Source organism: Anabrus simplex, chromosome 3 (genome assembly GCF_040414725.1).
Source record: "Anabrus simplex isolate iqAnaSimp1 chromosome 3, ASM4041472v1, whole genome shotgun sequence".
Lineage (NCBI taxonomy): Eukaryota > Metazoa > Arthropoda > Insecta > Orthoptera > Tettigoniidae > Anabrus > Anabrus simplex.
In genome coordinates this window covers 44,302,580-44,321,455 of record NC_090267.1, presented here as the reverse complement: position 1 = coordinate 44,321,455, position 18,876 = coordinate 44,302,580, and the positions used below count along the sequence as shown (strand labels likewise).

General features: G+C 41.6%; 1 protein-coding gene across 1 annotated transcript in view; it reads right to left on the bottom strand.

Moving 5' to 3' along the window:
• Window positions 1–18,352, bottom strand: part of LOC136866982 (nose resistant to fluoxetine protein 6) — a 158,023-nt gene extending 139,671 nt beyond the window's left edge. The window contains exons 1-5 of the mRNA XM_067144076.2: window positions 18,083–18,352; window positions 13,896–14,056; window positions 6,823–7,022; window positions 4,915–4,985; window positions 1,852–2,048 (exon numbers count right to left, since the gene is read on the bottom strand). Of these exons, the coding sequence (XP_067000177.2) occupies window positions 1,852–2,048; window positions 4,915–4,985; window positions 6,823–7,022; window positions 13,896–14,056; window positions 18,083–18,266 (813 nt within the window). The 5' untranslated portion in view covers window positions 18,267–18,352. The remainder of the gene's footprint in view (window positions 1–1,851; window positions 2,049–4,914; window positions 4,986–6,822; window positions 7,023–13,895; window positions 14,057–18,082) is intronic.
• Between the last annotated feature and the right edge of the window lie 524 nt (window positions 18,353–18,876).

Genomic DNA, 18,876 nt, shown 5'->3' with positions numbered 1-18,876 from the left:
AGGGCATAGAAATAGAGCACAGGTTTGAAGGAGGTGTATTCAACCTTAGCATACAGCGTGCCATGACCAAGATTTCTACTGCCTGGGTTAAGGGACTCCAATATGCATATGGCAATGTGGTTCTGGCCAGCTCAGAAGAAGATGTACAGACCATCCTAAGTGCTTTCACAAAAGCATACAAGAGCATCGGTCTAAGTCTCAACATCCAAAAGACACAGATATTGCATGAGTCTGCACGCCAAGCCAAACTTGACTGGAGATTTTAGAAGCAGAAAAGATCATATAAGGATAAATACTGAATACAAGGGGGCACATTGAAGACAACTTTCCTTTATAGGAAGGGGAATTACTAGGCCTATAGGCTCCGTGCGCTGCTGGGAAAAATGCACCGCTGCGCTGCGAGTGGCGAACATTGTAAGTTAATGCGATCACCGCGCACATATCTCTGTCGTTTCACAACGTGTTGCCATTGCCGACTAAATAATAACAGTGGGATTTCAGAGTGTTTTATGCAACAGCAATTGGCCAAATTATTCCAAACTTCGGGGCGAGAACAGAACTTTACGTATGTAAAACGTGGTATTTCTGTGAGCTATTGATATTGTGTAATGGAGGCCAATTTCTATAATTACAGTATATTTGTCCACTGCCTTTTTAAATCCATTTCGTGAGGTTGTGACAGAATAATCTAAAATTTCACATTTTGGTCTGTAGTACGGTATGTTATTATTATTATTATTATTATTATTATTATTATTATTATTATTATTATTATTATTATTAATTTTGCACACTTTCGTGGTAATTATATTCAAGCAATTGTACAGATTTTAGGAAATCAAAGCAGAATAAACCTTAATGTAAACTACAGTTTTACGTAGAATTTGAACCCTTAAATTTCCGTATAATTCCAGTCGTGTCAATGACCGCCGTCTTCTGCATGGTCTTGTAGATGTTGGTGTTGACATCCAACTTCTTCAATAATCTGTTTGTAATTGTTAAACTTTGCATTATGTTAAGAGTAACTGTGTATTAAATACTGTAAATGTACAAATCCGGAATCACTTCCTACGTTTTACTGCTAATATCCACCGTCTTTTCAAATCCATTTCGTGAGGTCGTGAATGAAAGCTCTGTATTACTGTATCTATTAATGCAGCCAAGAACAAGCACATCATTCTGTCGGAACGTTGTGACATTAAAAAATTATCATCTGAAGACAGCACTGTAAAAGAATTGAATAAATGCATGTAAACGTCACAAACATTCCAGCTTCTTATGGCGAGCTGTTAATTAAGATGACTCTAAGTAGTTCTCGTAGTATCCACCCGCAGTAGCACAGTGCTGTACGCACGGAGCCCATAGGTATTAGGGAAGTATTCAATTAATTTCTAATTTCTTTGAAATAATTTAAGAGGTAAAGAAAATATAAACTTGTGTCCTCATACCGAGGTAGTGCAGCTTTTATCAGCCCCCCCCCCCATTGGAGGTAAGCTGCATGTACCATTTCAACCATTCTTGAATTTCTGGCAATACCGAGAATCGAACACGGGCCCCCGACGACGGCAGCAAATAACAGTAACCGTTACGCTACGGAGGTGAACATATAAGAGATAACTAGGTAAACATCAGCCTCCTGGGAGTCAGATCTCAATGAAATGCGAAAGCAGAAGTAATACCATTTTAATAGTTGTTAAAAAAATCAATTTAACGGGAAAGATCATCTTAAATGCCCAGTCATGAGGGAAACGTTTTCGCTAAGGTAAGAACTAAATGTCAATGCTCAATTATATCGAAAGAAGGAAAGAAGATAGATCAAATTCTGAAAAATATGAAGGTAATTCTACTCACCTCAGTGATGAAGGCTAATGAGTTAATTGCAGGTAAGCTCACTTCCAGAGTGTAGCGATGACCAAGTATCACCCAAGCTATGCTGAGGAACCTTATGCCATGCAGGCAGTGAAGAGTATCTTCAGATCGTGATGTAGTGAAGAGCTTCCTACCGTTGGTGTATAATGAGAAGGCTAGCATCAGGTTGCTACGAGACTCTGAAAAAAAAATGAAACGAACGGGTTGCCGCGCATTAATACGCTATTATTTTACTGTAGTTCACAAGTTCCAGGAATAGCGGTTGTATCTCGTAATTGTGCAATGCGTGCCGGTAATATTGATTTCTTTCAAAAGGGCTTCAAGGGTAGATACAATTATATTCAGTGACGAGTTGTGGAATTTTAAGTATAGTGATGTGTGTGTTCGTCAAAATAAATTGTGATGAACTTGAATAAGACTAAAGGAAATACTGCTACGCGGAAAGTATATGCGTCCGCCATTTTTATCGTGAGTCATGGGGAGGATCTGCCGAGCGTGGACTGAATAGGGATTGACATCGCTGTAGGGTTACTGGCCGCCACTTATGCGTTGACACAGGAAGGAGGAGCTCGTAGTGAGATGTACCAGCCTCCCTGTAGCCACTAGTGATGAGAACACTTCAACCGAGAGCCATCCGTCTGCAGAGGCTTTCATGGGCTTCTATACTGCTAATAATAAGAGTTGGTGTCTGACATTTCTTAGAGGGAGGTCCGTTTACTGCCTGTCGAGGCGGGATAAAGGGAGTGGCTGTGTGGTTGCCATGGAAACGAGGGTGGGGCGACTGCAGTTGCCATGGAGATAAAACTTCAGGGCAGCTCGTCTTGCTGGGAGTTGCCAAACCTCTCACTGTCACTGATAAGAACCTGATTGTATAAGAGTGATCGCAAATGGGACGACACCGCCTGGCCAGGTAGTCTACAACAGATCACAGCGGTCAGAATGAAGGAGGGAACAAGTGATCCGGAAGCGAGGGGTAAGAGCATGTAGAAAGGAATGGTGGAATGTGGCAACATCGTGAAATCGCACGTGCAGTGCTCCTCCCTCCAACCTTACCTGTCAGACGCCAACTTTAGTTAAGTCTAGTATAGTGCCCGATGTACCTCAAAGGGCCATCCAGGTATATAAGACGGGTGTGACTTGCCATTGCGTGTGGTCTAGTGGAGCTTAGTAGGTGAGTTTACTAACAGTCAGTCTGAGTGTGAGTCAATGTTGCTGTGGATGGTTACAGTCTAAGTTGATGAGGAAGTCTGCGGAGAACTGATGGTCGTTCTATATGTCTGCTGGCGTCAGCTGAGTCTCTTGGGCCAGCTGCTGAGTAGCAAACGTCATGTGCTGGAGAACACTGGCATGAGACAGTGAACGAAGTTCTACTGGAGCGAGGTGACATTTCACGTCGTGTGCTGTGACCTGAGAACAGTGAAAGTGGCAGCGAGAGTAACTGTGGGACTGAGTGACAGTGTAAGCGTCCGTGAACCAAGTCAGCGTGTGCATCAGTGTGACGGAACACTGAGAATTGAAAGAACGCGAATTGTGTAATTGTGTGTTCCGTACCGTGTCCTGAAAGTGGTAGTCCTGGTACGTCTGTGTGTTAGTTTATAATATTAAGTACGTCTTAGATAATACATTTTAGAAGTTAAGCGCGACCAGCGGTTATCTTCCTTTACCCATCCTGCCAGCATGTAACAATGCATTCAAATTCGTCAAATTGTGTGAATGCGGTTTGTACTACAGGCAATGCAAGTAGTTTGATAGTATAGAGGAATTCAATGAAATCTTGATATAAATAAAAGTCATTGTACTGTATGTATATAACTATGTATGTTCTGCATCTCCTCCTAACACACCGGACTGATTTCAACGAAAGTTGGTACTCATATTACTTATTATCTATGAAAGAAATGCTGTGGGGTCATCATATCTTATGTTATATCACACACTTGCCAGTGGTTATCTTCCTTTACCCATCCCGCCAACACGTAACAATGCATTCAGTTTCATCAAATGGCGAAATGGCGGGATGATACCTCACTTAAGGCCACGACCGCTTCCTTCCCTCTTCCTTCTCCATGCCTTCCGTTATTCCATTCCCCACAAGGCCCTTGTTCAGCATAGCAGGTGAGGGCGCCTGGACGAGGTGATTGTCCTCCAGCCCAGTTGTATCTGCGACTAACTGTCTCACGCTACAGGACACAGTGCTTGAGACGGCAGAGGAGGTATCCCTCGCTGAGTCCGAGGGAGAAACCTACCCTGGCCGTTAAACGGATAAAATAATAATAATAATCCTGCCTGCCTGCCTGCCTCTGTGGTGCAGTGGTTAGCGTGATAAACTGCCCCCCCGGAGGCCCGGGTTCGATTCCCGGCTCTGCCACGAAATTTGAAAAGTGGTACGAGGGCTGGTACGGGGTCCACTCAGCCTCGGGAGGTCAACTGAGTAGAGGTGGGTTCGATTCCCACCGCAGCCATCCTCGAAGTGGTATCCGTGGTTTCCCACTCTTCCTCCAGGCAAATGCCGGGATGGTACCTAACTTAAGGCCACGGTCGCTTCCTTCCCTCTTCCTTGTCTATCCCTTCCAATATTCCTATACCCTCAGAAGGCCCCTGTTCAGCATAGGAGGTGAGGTCCCCTGAGCTGGGGTACTTGTCCTCCTCCCCAGTTGTATCCCCGACCCGATGTCTGACGCTCTAGGACACTGCCCTTGAGGAGGTAGAGGTGGGATCGCTCAGTGAGTCCGTCCAAGAGAAAAACCAACCCTGGAGGGTAAACAAGTTAAGGAAAAGAAAGAAAAGAACAATCATATTAGGCTAATAATAATGGATAATGAGTGTACATATACCACGGGCTAGAAACGTTTCCAAGCTGGGTCGTAATATCCGTAAAATTTCATAAGAAGAAGGAGAAGAAGAAGAAAAGGGAAAAAATACAATTTAATATTGTAGTAACAATAAGTACGTGTTCAATTGAAATAGATAATACTTTTCTGTCAAATAAAATGAAAAATTAACACCAAATTCTTGTTTAAGAATGTGTAGATTATAATTACTCACCTGATTTTTGCTTCAGGATGTCATAGGCAGTGCTGATAACAACTAAAACACCGAAGAAACTGAATATACCCCTGGAAATAAAAATTGCAAATAAAGGCCATGAAACACAATACAGCTAAGAACGAATACGCATAGGTCACGTGGATATATTTTCATATTAACATACTGTGGATCTCTCTAATGTACTGCATACTACTGTAGTCCTGATATTAAAAAGAACTGTTATGACAGCTGCGATAGGAAGGGTCCGTTTACTGTTTGCCTACAGAGTGGAGTATGGTTGGCATGTAGACATACCTACTGTCCACTTGGAAATTACACAAAACGCTTCTTTCAACATTAGGACAGGACTACAGCTGTTGTAAGTGTCGTAAACGGAAATCACTTCACATACGCATGGTTGTTTTAATCTTGTAAACATTTCTTAGCAGACAATGGAGGAGCCCCCGTACAACGAAAAACATAAAATTAAACAATTTGCTCAATTGTGCCCAAATCTGAAGGGCTAAAGGGCCCGGAAAGGTTTCAAGTTGTGAGTTTTGGATAGCTCTATCAAAGAAAAAATTTCGAAAATAAGCTTCTGGCCTAAATGCAGTTCAGGAAAACAGCCTAAAATCGCATGTTTCTTTACTCACATTCTTTTTGATTCAAATCCTACCCGAATTCACTTATTTAAATTCTCCTTTAAATGTTCCTTAGTTCTATACCCTCAGGGCTATCTGATGTTTTGAAAGATGTCTACGAGAAAAGGGAAACTTCTTAGGCCTATCTAATCGACCGGATAACGTTCTTCATGTATACCCACAAGAAAAAGAAATCCATTGGAGTGGCATTGGGGCTTCTAGGCTGCCAGGAAATAGGGAATAGGGCGAGTTGGCAGTGCTGTTAGGTGCGCGCAGCTGTGAGTATGCATTCGGGTGATAGTGGGTTCGAACCCCACTGTCAGCAGATAGTCGTGCTTCCTTTCTCATTTTCACACCGGGAAAATACTGAGGCTGTGCCTTAATCAAGTCCACCACCATTTACTTCGCACTCATAGCCCTTTCCTATCATATCGTCGCCATAAGACCTATCTGTGTCGGTGCGACGTAATGGCGATTGAAAGAAACCATACGGACACTGAGCATTCAGTGGGTTGTGTAGATATGCTTTCAAATGCAATGGCACCCCAACGTGAATGAAAATAACACAGACACTGGCTTCTTGTTCGATTTGCTGCATTTAAAAGAAAACAAAGCACTCATTGAGCATTCTGCTGGGCGGTCCACAACGTACTGGCCTGGCTGCACAGCACAGGTTCTGACGCACTACCCATAGCGAGCGTTACATCACCCGTCAAGGTCAGGCAACGACTACTAGCAGCGGTTCCTAGTATACTCCTTTACTTCCTATTCGTTGAAGACCACAACCGCCTCAACATATCCGCCTAACTTTAAGCTTCAATTTTTTAAAGTACGGGTATTCATTTTCAATGGACCTGTATTTAGCAATCATGTTCATAAGCCTTCGGACATACCCAGTCATATACCAATATGTGATTGTTACATAATAACTAGCTGTAAGAACTTGGGTATTTCTCGCAATCATTAGGGCCCCCTTGTTTAGGCTGTAATTGGTTAGAATGCAAACATACTAAATAACAAGTATACCCTACCCGCACAACAGTTCTGCTATGAGATTTGCATGGACAGTAGGTTGCCACTTATTACAACCCCTAAGACTTATGTTACTCTCACTGCACTACTGAAGAGCGGGTAGGCGGTACATCTTATAAGGTAAATTGGTTTGCATTCTAACCTATAACATCCGGACTCAAGTAATCATGATAACTAGCAAATATTTCAGGAAGATTTTTCAAACTGAAATAAAATTGTGTGGTGTATAGAATGTAAAACGATATTAACTTACACTGCAACCCAGTCCTCGGTTTTGAAGCTTGGTTTGTCCTGAGTGTTACACTCATTTTCATCCACTACTGCATTAATCTTGATCCCCTTCAAATCAAGAACAGATCCCAGGATAGCTCCTGTGTCGTTCGCACGACATGAAGATGGAACACATGCGGCGATCTTGAGAGCCAGGCTCGCAAGGACAACAGGGACGGCCTTCTGTAATAGGAACATTAGACAAAATAATTAGGAAAACATAGCAGGCAACAAAGGCCATTTTGGTGAAATTCTATTAATGACTTAAATTGAAAGGATTGAGTTTCTTGTTTCTGGTCACGAAGTTCTTCCGCTGAATTCAAACAATTTATCACTGTAATAATGCTTTGTTTGCAAATTTTAATTTTACATTAAAATCCAAATTTTCTCCCAAAATATTTTACAAAATGTAACAAAATTTGTATGGTATATTTATCACAACTATATTAAGAAACCTGCGTATAAAACTTTCGATTGCAGAATTTTTCAAGTAGGGATTTTTAGTCAAAAAATTTTAAAACGTAAAAATTACACAAACTTACGTTCAATATACATCCTTATATAAATTATGTACAGAAAAGTCGATAACAAGTGCTTTAAGAGAAGTATTATCTACCTAATTGCGAATTACAATTAACATGTTAATTGAATTTCATGAAACAAATGGAAGTAAACATATCAAAATAATTGGAAAAATTGTTAATTGTATATAAAAGAAATGTTCGTGATATTCCTACTTTTATGTGTGTGACATTCCCAAGACTTTTCGTGAAAATCCATGCCTTACGTAAAATATCTTTATATCTCCGGAGTGTCGCCTGGAGAGCACATATGGCGAACTACTACTACGGAAAGTAGGCAAGGCATAAAGATGGTAGGAACATATCCCACAGTTCTATCGCGGTAAAGACATAGGCGATGTGGTTCTGGAAACAAAAGAGGCAGTCGTTGCTGATGAAACTGGAGACACAATTTTGTAGGCGGAATTCGACAGAGCTTTCTGAGACCTAAATAGGAACAAGGCTCTTGGAATTGATGACATTCGCTCTGGATTACTGACTGCATTAAGAGAAACCAGCATGGCGAGGTTATTCCATTTAGTGTGTAAGGTGTATGAGACAGGAGAAGTGTCATCCGATTTTCGGCAGAATGTTGTTTTACCTTTTCCCAAGGAAACCGGTGCTGACAAGTGTGAAAACTACTGCATCATTAGTATAGTATCTCATGCCTGCGACATTTTAGCACGTGGTATTTACAGAAGAATGGAAAGGCAAGTGGAACTGAGTTAGGAAAATATCAATTTGCCCTCAGAAGAAAAGTAGGAACATGTGAAGCAATCCTGACTTTACGTCTGATCTTAGAGAATCATATTAAGAAGGACAAGCTCACGTACGTGACTTTCGTAGATGTACTAAAGAAATTTGATAAAGTTGATTGCACCAAGTTATTTGGGATTATCAAGATGAGCGGGGTCAGGCAACGAGACAGAAGAATTATCTACAATCTGTATAAAAATCAGTCTGCAGTGATAAGAATTAAGGGCTTTGGAAAAGAAGTAGCAATCTAGAAAGTAGTGAGGCAAGGCTGCAGTCTGTACCCCATCCCCCTTTAAATGTTTTTATAGAACAGGCGGTACAGGAAATCAAAGATGAATTTAGAAACTGAATCACAATCCAAGGAAAGGAAATCAAAATGCTGAGATTTGCCGATGATATTGTTATTTGTTCTGAGACTGGAGATGATCTGGAGAAATTTCTGAATGATACCGACACAGTCTTAGGAAAGGAGTTCAAGATGTAAATAAATAAGCCGAAAACTAAAGAAATGGACTGCAGTCGAACGAAGTGAGTTGATGCAGGAAAAATTAGATTAGGGAATGAAGTCTTAAACGACCTAGGTGAATATTGTTACTTGGACGGTAAAATAACTAACGGTGGCAGAAGTAAGGAGGACATGAAATGCAGACTAACACAAGCAAGGAAGGCCATTCTTAAGGAAAGAAATTTGATCACTTCGAATATTATCGTGAGAATTTGAAAGGGGTTCTTGAAGACTTTCGGCTGTAGCGTAGCAAGATATGGAAGTGAGACATGGGCGATAACTTGCTCAGTGAGAAATAGAAGAGAAGCTTTTGAAGTGCGGCGTTACAGAACAATGCTGAAGGTGAGATGAGTAGATATAATTACGAATGAAGGGATACTGAATCGAATTGGCGACAAGAGACCGATTTGGACAAATTTGACGAGAAGAAGAGATAGAATTATCGGACACACCTTAAGACACCCTCGCTTGTTCAGTTGGGTTTTGAGGGGAGTTTGGGCGGTAAGAAACGTAGCGAAAGACCAAGGTATGAATATGACAGGCGGTTTAGAGCAAACGTACGATGTAGTAGGCACGTGGAATGAAAAGACTGGCGCAGGATACGATGGAATGGACGGCTGCATCAAGCCGGTCTACGGACTGATGCCCCAGGAAACAAGAGCAGACGACTGTATGCCGTATAATTTAATGGTGTACTCCCTCAACAACTAAGACTGAACAAACATGCGAGGGTTTAATATTACAGTAACATATTATAAAAACAATACGTTAGCATAAGAAGCAAAAAATAAAGAAATGAACTTAGATGATGAATTCAATGTTTATGGCTGCCCAAGGAAATGTACAGCATAAGTGTTTTCGGAATATGGTGATAGAACCTCTCAGCGATTTGATCGAATGCTCATTGATTAGTTCTCTGCCCAGACCAAGTTGTCGGCAGAACTGGACGAAAAGATTACGAGTGGACCCCACTATCTCCAACCATGAGAAAAGTGACTGAGATATCAGCCAGTCGATAATTCTCCTTACGATAAGGTATCGTAGCCTTGCATTTGCCACGCATCTCAAAGTGCACTTCAGCTGGTGGTTTAAGTGTGTCACTCTTCTCGTCGTCTGATTGGTTACTCCTCCCTTGTTGTCTGGAAAGGCAATCTTATCGATTCATCGAATGCTGCCGCCTCCTGTGATCACATGGATCTCCCCCAAAACAGATCTTTTTCCCGCAGAGTTTCGGTAATCAGAGAACGTCGCCATCAGATGCAAAGGCTGCAAATCTGGGTAACAGAGCATTTTGTTGAAACTACAGTAACTACATCGACTGTTGTTTCCGAAAAGTGTATGGTAGTAACAGAACGCCAGTGTGCGTCATCCGTACTGTAGAATTTTAAACACATGTAACGAACACTCCCTGTGTCATCCGGACCGGCCGTCGCTGGTGAACGTAGTCAGTGGTGTAGCGTTGTGTAGGGTTTCTGTCTCAGTAACATAATGTCTAGAGTGTATACCATCTTGTGGGATTAGGTCCGCAACGGCTCTTAGGGCACTCACGTCTCCCGACATTATGATCAACTCCTCTACATTCACTGTTTATCAAGCACACGGATTTATTTGCCCGGGAATTGGTTGCAGTACAGTCTTTATGCAAAGTCACGTATCGTGTAACAATCTGAATGACTCGAACTGCATCGATTCGTATGATATCGTGAGTTAAAATTTTACTTGTCCTTAGTAAATACTCGGACAGTTTTTTTTTTTGTAAAATATAGGAACAAAATATTAAAAAAGCAACTAATTACCTATTACATCATAGAAAATAACATTTACTTTACACCATATTAAATATTTTCTTCATTCTGCCGAAAGTAATATTTGTAATCAATTTATAAACTAGCTAACAATAAAACAAATGGTAACAATGTTATACCTGAAAAATAAACAACTTCGCTCTTAAAAGAACATCATCAGATTCTATCAAATCGCATTCAAATTTTTAGATATGTATAAAAAATTATGTTTATTTATTTAGTTTATTTTGACCCATAACGGATCACATGAAAACATTATGATTCTTTGTTATTCTTTCATGTTGTCGCTATGTTTAGCTCGCGTTCGTCAGTCAATTTTCTCCTAGATTTGCTGGGCTTATCTTCTGAAGCAACTTCCCAAGTGTAGATCTTACGTCTGAAAGTTTTGCGGTATTCGATATCTGTATGTGTGATGCTGGACTTATTGAGATCAGTTTGGACTTGTTTGATCCACACCGTTGCCGTCCTTAATGTTTGTGAGTACATCAATATTTTCTTTGTTAGTCCGTTGTCATCTAGCCTCATAATGTGTCCATAAAATGTCAATCGTCGTTTACGGAAATCTGTTTCAATATTTGAGTACTTTTCTGTGATCTTGTGTGATCCTTTCAAGCTTTCTTGATATTTTCGAGATCCCCTTTAGAAATTGAGGTTTAAGGTATCGCTGGCATAGAGTATTTCAGGTTTGACGACCTCGTGCAATGTCGAATTTTTGTGTTAATACTCATGCAAATTTTGTTGTAGATGTTCGCGGTTTTCCTATTTGCTTTCCCCATTTTGAATTCACGTGCTTTTGTGCCATTCTTTCTGTACCTGTAGGTTCAATGAGTTCATGTAAATATTTGAAATGATTAACCTTGTTTGGTTGTGGCGTATTTGGTTACCAAGATTTGTAAACAAAATTTCCTGGATCCTTCTTGGACGATTTCGATCTAGTCAAGCGCCGTCTGCTCATCTCCGGAGAGGATTGCCAAATCATCAGCAAAAGCTAAGCAAGTAACGTTGATATTATTCCGTTTTCTTCCTAACATGACAGGTTTACAGATGGTGAGACTTCAATTCGTATTCCCATTCTTAGATTACCTTATCAAGGACGATATTGAAGAGCATCGAGAAATTTCGAGCCCTGCCGGCCACCTATTTTAATGGCAAAGTGTTGAGAGATCTCTCTAATGAATTTGACCTTGGAAATTGTGTCAGAGTTTGTTGGATGAGTCGTCTTGTGTTTGGATTGAGTTTGTTTACTTCGAGTATATTAAAAAGAGATTGTCGATCAATGGAGTCATAAGCCTTCCGGAATTCAACAAATGTAGAGATTGTTGGGAGGTTTCGCGTGGCTCGGTTTCAAGGTGGATTTCAGATTGAGGATTTGATCGACGGCTGATCTGCTTGGTCTGAATCCATCTTTATATTTACCGATGAGGGGCTCTAGTTGTTCTTGCGTACGTTATAAAAGACAGACGGAGAGGATTCTATAAGCGAGGGGTGAGATGGAAATTCCTCTGTATTTACTTACATCAAATTTATCTCCTTTTGTGGAGTGGGTGTATGAGTGTGCATTTCCTTTCGTCCGGTAATTTTTCATTTCGCCAAATGTCTTGAATGATCTGTGCGATTTCCTGTAGTGATCGTGGTCCTAAATGTTTCAATAGTTCTGCGATGATTCCGTCTTCTGCTGATGTCTTTCCGTTCTTGAGCTTTTTTGGTTTTGTGATGGATTTCTTCTTGCATCGGTGATTCGGCCTCGGGTCTTATGTGTTCTGGGACTGTGTGTATGAATCGCTCAGGTAGCTGAGGGCAATTGAGGAGGTCAGAAAATAACGTGTTAGTTTTTCACACTTTTCTTGGTTAGTGAGTGTAAGCTTCCGTCTTGTTTCTTGAAGGTCAAATTTTGCGGTACGTAAACTTCAATTCTGTTCGCGAAAGTTTTATAAAAGAAACTCGACTGTTGTGATTTCTGAAGTCATCCTTCATTATTTGAAAGTGCTTAGTTCATGTAATTACGGTTAGTTTTCCCAATAGTTCTGGCTGCCAGTTTGCGGACATTGGGAAAGTGTTGTAGGGTTTCTGGAGATTTGTGGCTATTTTAATTTTAAAATACGATTCGGCGATCAATAACAACTTGAACACAGTTGGAATCCCGCCAGAGGTTGTGCTTTCTTTTCTAGTGGAAACAGTTCTTTGGATCTTCTGGTAGTTTTGCGGTTTATTTAAATACGAATACTTAGTAATTGAAAACTGGAACTTATCTTAATGAAGTTATATTTTCTCCCCATTCTAGCACAGAACGCAAGGTGCTGAAAACCCGTTGCTGTCACATTGGCGAGAATCCAGCTGGATAGCCAGTCCGTTGACCTTTCACCACGGTACACACCCCGCCCTAGCTAGGTCAATGACATGCTGTATTTTACTTTGAAGTTTTCTAATTTTAATGTTCCCCTGATCATTATTAGGAGCTGCCTGGCCGAGGCGGTAAACGCGTGCTCGGTTCGCCCGGAAGGACGTGGGTTCGAATCCCCGTCAGAAATAGTAAAATTTAAGAAACGAGATTTCTACTTGCGGAGGTGCATATGGCCCTCAGGTTCACTCAGCCTACACCAAAAATGAGTACCAGGGTAATTCCTGGGGCAAAGGCGGCCAGGCGTAGTGCTAACCACTCTCTCCCATCACGTGCCGAGGTTAACGATTGTGGAAGCCTTCCCCTTCCACTCCTCCAAGGGCCTTCATGGCCTGTACGGAGGTGACTTTGCTTTGCTTTGCTTTGCCTTATCATTATTATTATCCTCGTATTACAATTCATTTTCCTATGCTACATTTTAAAGGAGAGAGACCTTAAGAACATCGTATTCTAGGAGTGGGTAAATACGTGATGCAAAGATGCATTCGTAGTTCACAGTAAGGTTCACTCTCCTTTACATACGAGCATAGGGAAATGAAGTCAACGAAAATTGTTCTGATGGACTCCATACCAACATGTGGCGGGAATGCGTGACCAGTATTAAGAGAACTTATGGATGGGAAGAGCATCGTCACAGCAGCAACGATATCCAATATTTGATATTAATCTTGAGTTCCTTGGTTGAGTGAGTTAATTCTGTGTTCAGTCTAAAAGCTGAGATTTTTCTTACAAGTTGCTTTACGTCGCACCGATACGGATAGGTCTTACGGCGACAATGGGAAGGGAAAGGGCTAGATGGGAAACCGTTGAAAACCATGTTCAGAACCGCCGACAGTGGGGTTCGAACCAACTATCTCACGAATGAAAACACACAGCTTCACGCCTCTAAACGCGTAGCTAATTCGCTTGGTAAGTTGAGACCTGACCCTGCTTTGTTAGCGGTGTCTCCACTCTAAAAGAGGTACTACAGTAAAGCCGATAGTGCTCCTGCAGGAAGCAATCAAGAGCATAGAATTTAGAGTAAACACTTACCGCAGTAGACTGAACATTAATAACTGCGAGGCAGTGCTGACCGTGGAAGACTCCTTCACTTGTTTCTACGTCACGTACATTAATGCACTCATCAAAATTTCCAAGATGCGTCAAGGTAGCTGCGAGAATGCCTTCAGGTATTTTAGTTGATGAATCGAACACTGTAATAAATAAAATAGAATTTGTGAGTCACAGATTATTCAGTCAGTGTTTTTGCTATATCTTTACTCTCACTGTGGATGTGTTTTGTTGTACTGTCAAAGGGATTAAGGGTGCTCGATTTGCTGCATTCTGTCATCAACGTCAGGTCATTCCGGGAGGGCAGCCCCGTGTTCTCGCAATAATTGATGAGGGTGTATCAATCAATCAATCAATCAATCAATCAATCAATCAATCAATCAATCAATCAATCAATCAATCAATCAATCAATCAATCAATCAATCAATCAATCAATCAATCAATCAATCAATCAATCATGTTATTTTCTTAACATCCCACTTACCACTTTAATTGTTTTCGGAGGTGCCGAGTTGCCGACATTTAGCCCCGCAGGTGTTCCCTTAAGTGCCAGTAAATCTACCGACACCAGGCTGACATATTTGAGCGCTTTCAAGTACCACCGGACTGAGCCAGGATCGAACCTGCCAAGTTGGGGTCAGAAGGCCAGCGCCTCAAACATCTGAGTCCAGTGGCATTTCTTCAGGGTTTGTAAGATGTGTGTCAATGCCCGAATAAAATCGAAATAAAAATAAATTATTTTATTTCTGGTTTTAAATGTAATATTGCATTATAGTGTGTTTTATCTCATTATGTTTCACTGTTCAGCTCCGTATACTGTGGTTACTCACAACACCGTCCGGAACTGTCTGCCACTTCGCCAAGGCGTTGGATCTGTTTCCAACGATTCGGCAGCTTGACTCCCTGCAATCGCACATACGTTCTCATTCCCTTTGCCTCGTGCTTGCTCAATCTTACCAACGCTTTGTGTTGATTCTTATTTTAGATTTCCGCGCGAGTGTATTATTGGTTACGCAACCAAGTTAGGGGTTTAAATGCTTTAATATTGGTAGCGAAAGCGTAGTAAAACAATCATTAAACACTAGTTCTTCATTACCTTCTTATAGTGAAAACAAAAATTATTAACAGTGGCCGGCCATTTTCATACATTTTTAGGGTTTGCTTATTGTCAGTATTTCGTTTCCAAATTACATTCGTATTATTTTAGTTCATGTTTGTGGGTTACTGTAGTCACGTCCTAGTTCGTGAACCATGGGCAACGGCTGAGTGGCCTAGTAAGTGGTCCCGAGAGTCGGGATACCAGTTGCTATGGAATGGGAGTGGGCATCTCGGACATATTCTGAGTCGTGGCCCTCCTGGTGCTCAGGTGGCTAGGACTATACAATTCACCAGTGGTCCATAACCCGTTAGAGGAGAGATCCTCACTTGGACTATGTGCAAGTAGGGCAGCATCCTGCTTCATGAATTTACCGAGCTCAGAACACTTTGAGCAAGCCTCGGACCTATGGGAGTAATGGAGTCCCACTCCCATTTGACAGGCGAGGGACTCCTTGGAAACAACTTGGCGAACGAAATGGAATTCGATGGGGAGCTGTCAATATTAATGGGGCTTATGGAAGAAAGAAGGTAGAACTGGCTGAGTCAGCAAAGAGGATGCATCTAGATGTGCTAGGAGTAAGTGATATTCGGGTAAGGAGAGATAATGAGGAAGAGATAGGAGATTATAAAGTGTACTTGACGGGTGTTAGAAAGGGAAGGGCAGAGTCTGGGGTAGGGCTATTTATCAGGAATACCATTGCACGCATCATAGTTTCTGTTAGGCACGTAAATGAGCGAATGATGTGGGTAGATTTGTCAGTGGGGGGAATTATGACAAGAATTGTATCCGTGTATTCACCATGTGAGGGTGCAGATAAGGATGAAGTTGACAAGTTTTATGAAGCATTGAGTGACATCGTGGTCAGGGTCAACAGCAAGGATAGAATAGTGCTAATGGGCGATTTCAATGCGAGAGTTGGGAAGAGAACTGAAGGATACGAAAGGGTGATTGGTAAATGTGGGGAAGATGTGGAAGCTAATGGGAATGGGAAGCGTTTGCTGGACTTCTATGCTAGTATGGGTTTAGCTGTTATGAATACATTCTTCAAGCATAAGGCTATTCACCGCTACACATGGGAGGCTAGGGGTACCAGATCCATAATAGACTATATCTTAACAGACTTTGAATTCAGGAAATCTGTTAGGAATGTACGAGTTTTTCGCGGATTTTTCGATGATACAGACCACTATCTGATCTGTAGTGAACTAAGTATCTCTAGGCCAAGGGTAGAGAAAGTGAAATCTGTCTGCAAACGAATAAGGGTAGAAAATCTCCAGGACGAGGAAATTAGACAGAAGTACATGGATATGATTAGTGAGAAGTTTCGAACAGTAGACAGTAAGCAGGATCAGGATATAGAAAGTGAATGGGTGGCATACAGGGATGCTGTAGTAGAAACAGCAAGGGAATGCCTAGGAACAACTGTGTGTAAAGATGGGAAAAGGCGAACATCTTGGTGGAATGATGAAGTGAGTGCAGCCTGTAAACGTAAAAAGAAGGCTTATCAGAAATGGCTCCAAACAAGGGCCGAGGCAGACAGGGATTTGTACGTAGATGAAAGAAACAGAGCGAAACAAATAGTTGTTTGAATATGGTATGAAAATTAGCCTCTCGAAGACTAAATTAATGTCAGTAGGTAAGAAATTCAACAGAATTGAATGTCAGATTGGTGATACAAAGCTAGAACAGGTCGATAATTTCAAGTATTTAGGTTGTGTGTTCTCCCAGGATGGTAATATAGTAAGTGAGATTGAATAACGATGTAGTAAAGCTAATGCAGTGAGCTCGCAGTTGCGATCATCAGTATTCTGTGAGAAGGAAGTCAGCTCCCAGACGAAACTATCTTTACATCGGTCTGTTTCCAGACCAACTTTGCTTTACTGGAGCGAAAGCTGGGTGGACTCAGGATACCTTATTCATAAGTTAGAAGTAACAGACATGAAAGTAGCAAGAATGATTGCTGGTACAAACAGGTGGGAACAATGGCAGGAGGGTACTCGGAATGAGGAGATAAAGGCTAATTTAGGAATGAACTCGATGGATGAAGCTGTACGCATAAACCGGCTTCGGTGGTGGGGTCATGTGAAGTGAATGTAGGAGGATAGGTTACCTAGGAGAATAATGGACTCTCTTATGGAGGGTAAGAGAAGTAGAGGGAGACCAAGACGACGATGGTTAGACTCGGTTTCTAACGATTTAAAGATAAGAGGTATAGAACTAAATGAAGCCACAACACTAGTTGCAAATCGAGGATTGTGGCGACATTTAGAGGCTTGCAGACTGAACGCTGAAAGGCATAACAGTCTATAATGATAATGTATGTATGTATGTATTGATAATTTAGTACTCAAAGGGTTAGCTGACGTAGTATTGACTTGTTAAGGGGATGGAAAAGGGAAGGATACCAAAGTGGATGGTTAGGGCGAATGTTGAAGGAAGTAGAACCGGAGGTAGTCTCAGACTTAGGTGGCTGGACTCATTAAAGGACAGTACAATAAAGGGAAGCAGAATTGGAATACAGGTGAGGTGCAGCACTGGGGGATGGGCCGCGGAAGGTGGAAAGGTGCCGTTAACATCCCAACCCGCTTGTAGCTGGAGAAGTGATGATAATATCATTTTTTTTAAATTTATTTTTTTGCTATTTGCTTTACGTCGCACCGACATGGATACGTCTTATGGCGACGATTGGACAGGAAAGGGCTAGGAGTGGGAAGGAAGCGGCCGTGGCCTTTAATTAAGGTACGGCCCCAGCATTTCCCTGGTGTGAAAATGGAAAACCACGAAAAACCATTTTCAGGGCTGCCGACAGTGGGGTTACCTACTGTCTCCCGAATACTGGATACTGGCCGCACTTAAGCGACTGCAGCTATCGAGCTCGGTATGATTATTATTGTTGAGTACATAGAATGACAGGCATTTTGACTCCAGGAGGGGTCTGCTGTGAGGTATTTAAAAGGAGTATCCTTTCCTCCAGTGTCCTGCAACACTGTCATAGTTTTTCAAGGCCAACAAGCAGGAAATATTTGCCTAGTAAAATTAAATAAAAACTAGAAAAATATTAGTACTTACTGGAAAGAGCCCATTGGGCTGGCTGGTTTGAGAGTAAAGAGTTTGTGTAGGCCTCCCAGTGGACACTGCACGGTCTACTCAGACCTGGAATATTCTTCTGTATGTGGAAGAAGGACGATTCGCGTATCCTTGGGAAAAGTTTCAGAAGTTCACTACTGGAATTCTGAGTCTTAACCAGTGTCATTGCCGGCCTTGGTGTATCTGATCGTGCTAACCGAATACTCAACACCAGAAACAAACAACACACACCCACTGCACACGAAGGAGCCATGTTTAACAGTAAGTGATATGAAGAGCTGACATTCCCTCATTAAATATATATAAGAAGATTCATATCTGATCACATAAATGATAAATGCGTCAGCTATCAGTTTAGACTTAGTGCTGAGATAAGATAGTAAGTATCAGAAGAGTTATATTCCTAATAAGGAGGATTGTAGTGGATATCAATCATACCATAAATGGACATCGGCAGCAGCCAGAACAGTCACGAATAAACTATTCGCTTCGTCAGTTCAAACTTTTTATTTGTTCCAATTCACATTTCATCATCACTTCTGTGATCTGCGTTTAAGTCTGTCGCCCAGGTAACAGATTTCCTATCAGTTCATAACCCAGTCTTTTATTCAAGCTGGGCTGGGCTCAGACGGTTGAGGCGCTGGCTTTCTGACCCCAACTTGGCAGGTTCGATCCTGGCTCAGCCCGGAAGTATTTGAAGGTGCTTAAGTACGTCACGCTACTGGCACGTAAAATAAATCCTGCGGGACAAAATTTTGCTGCCTTGGCGTCTCCGA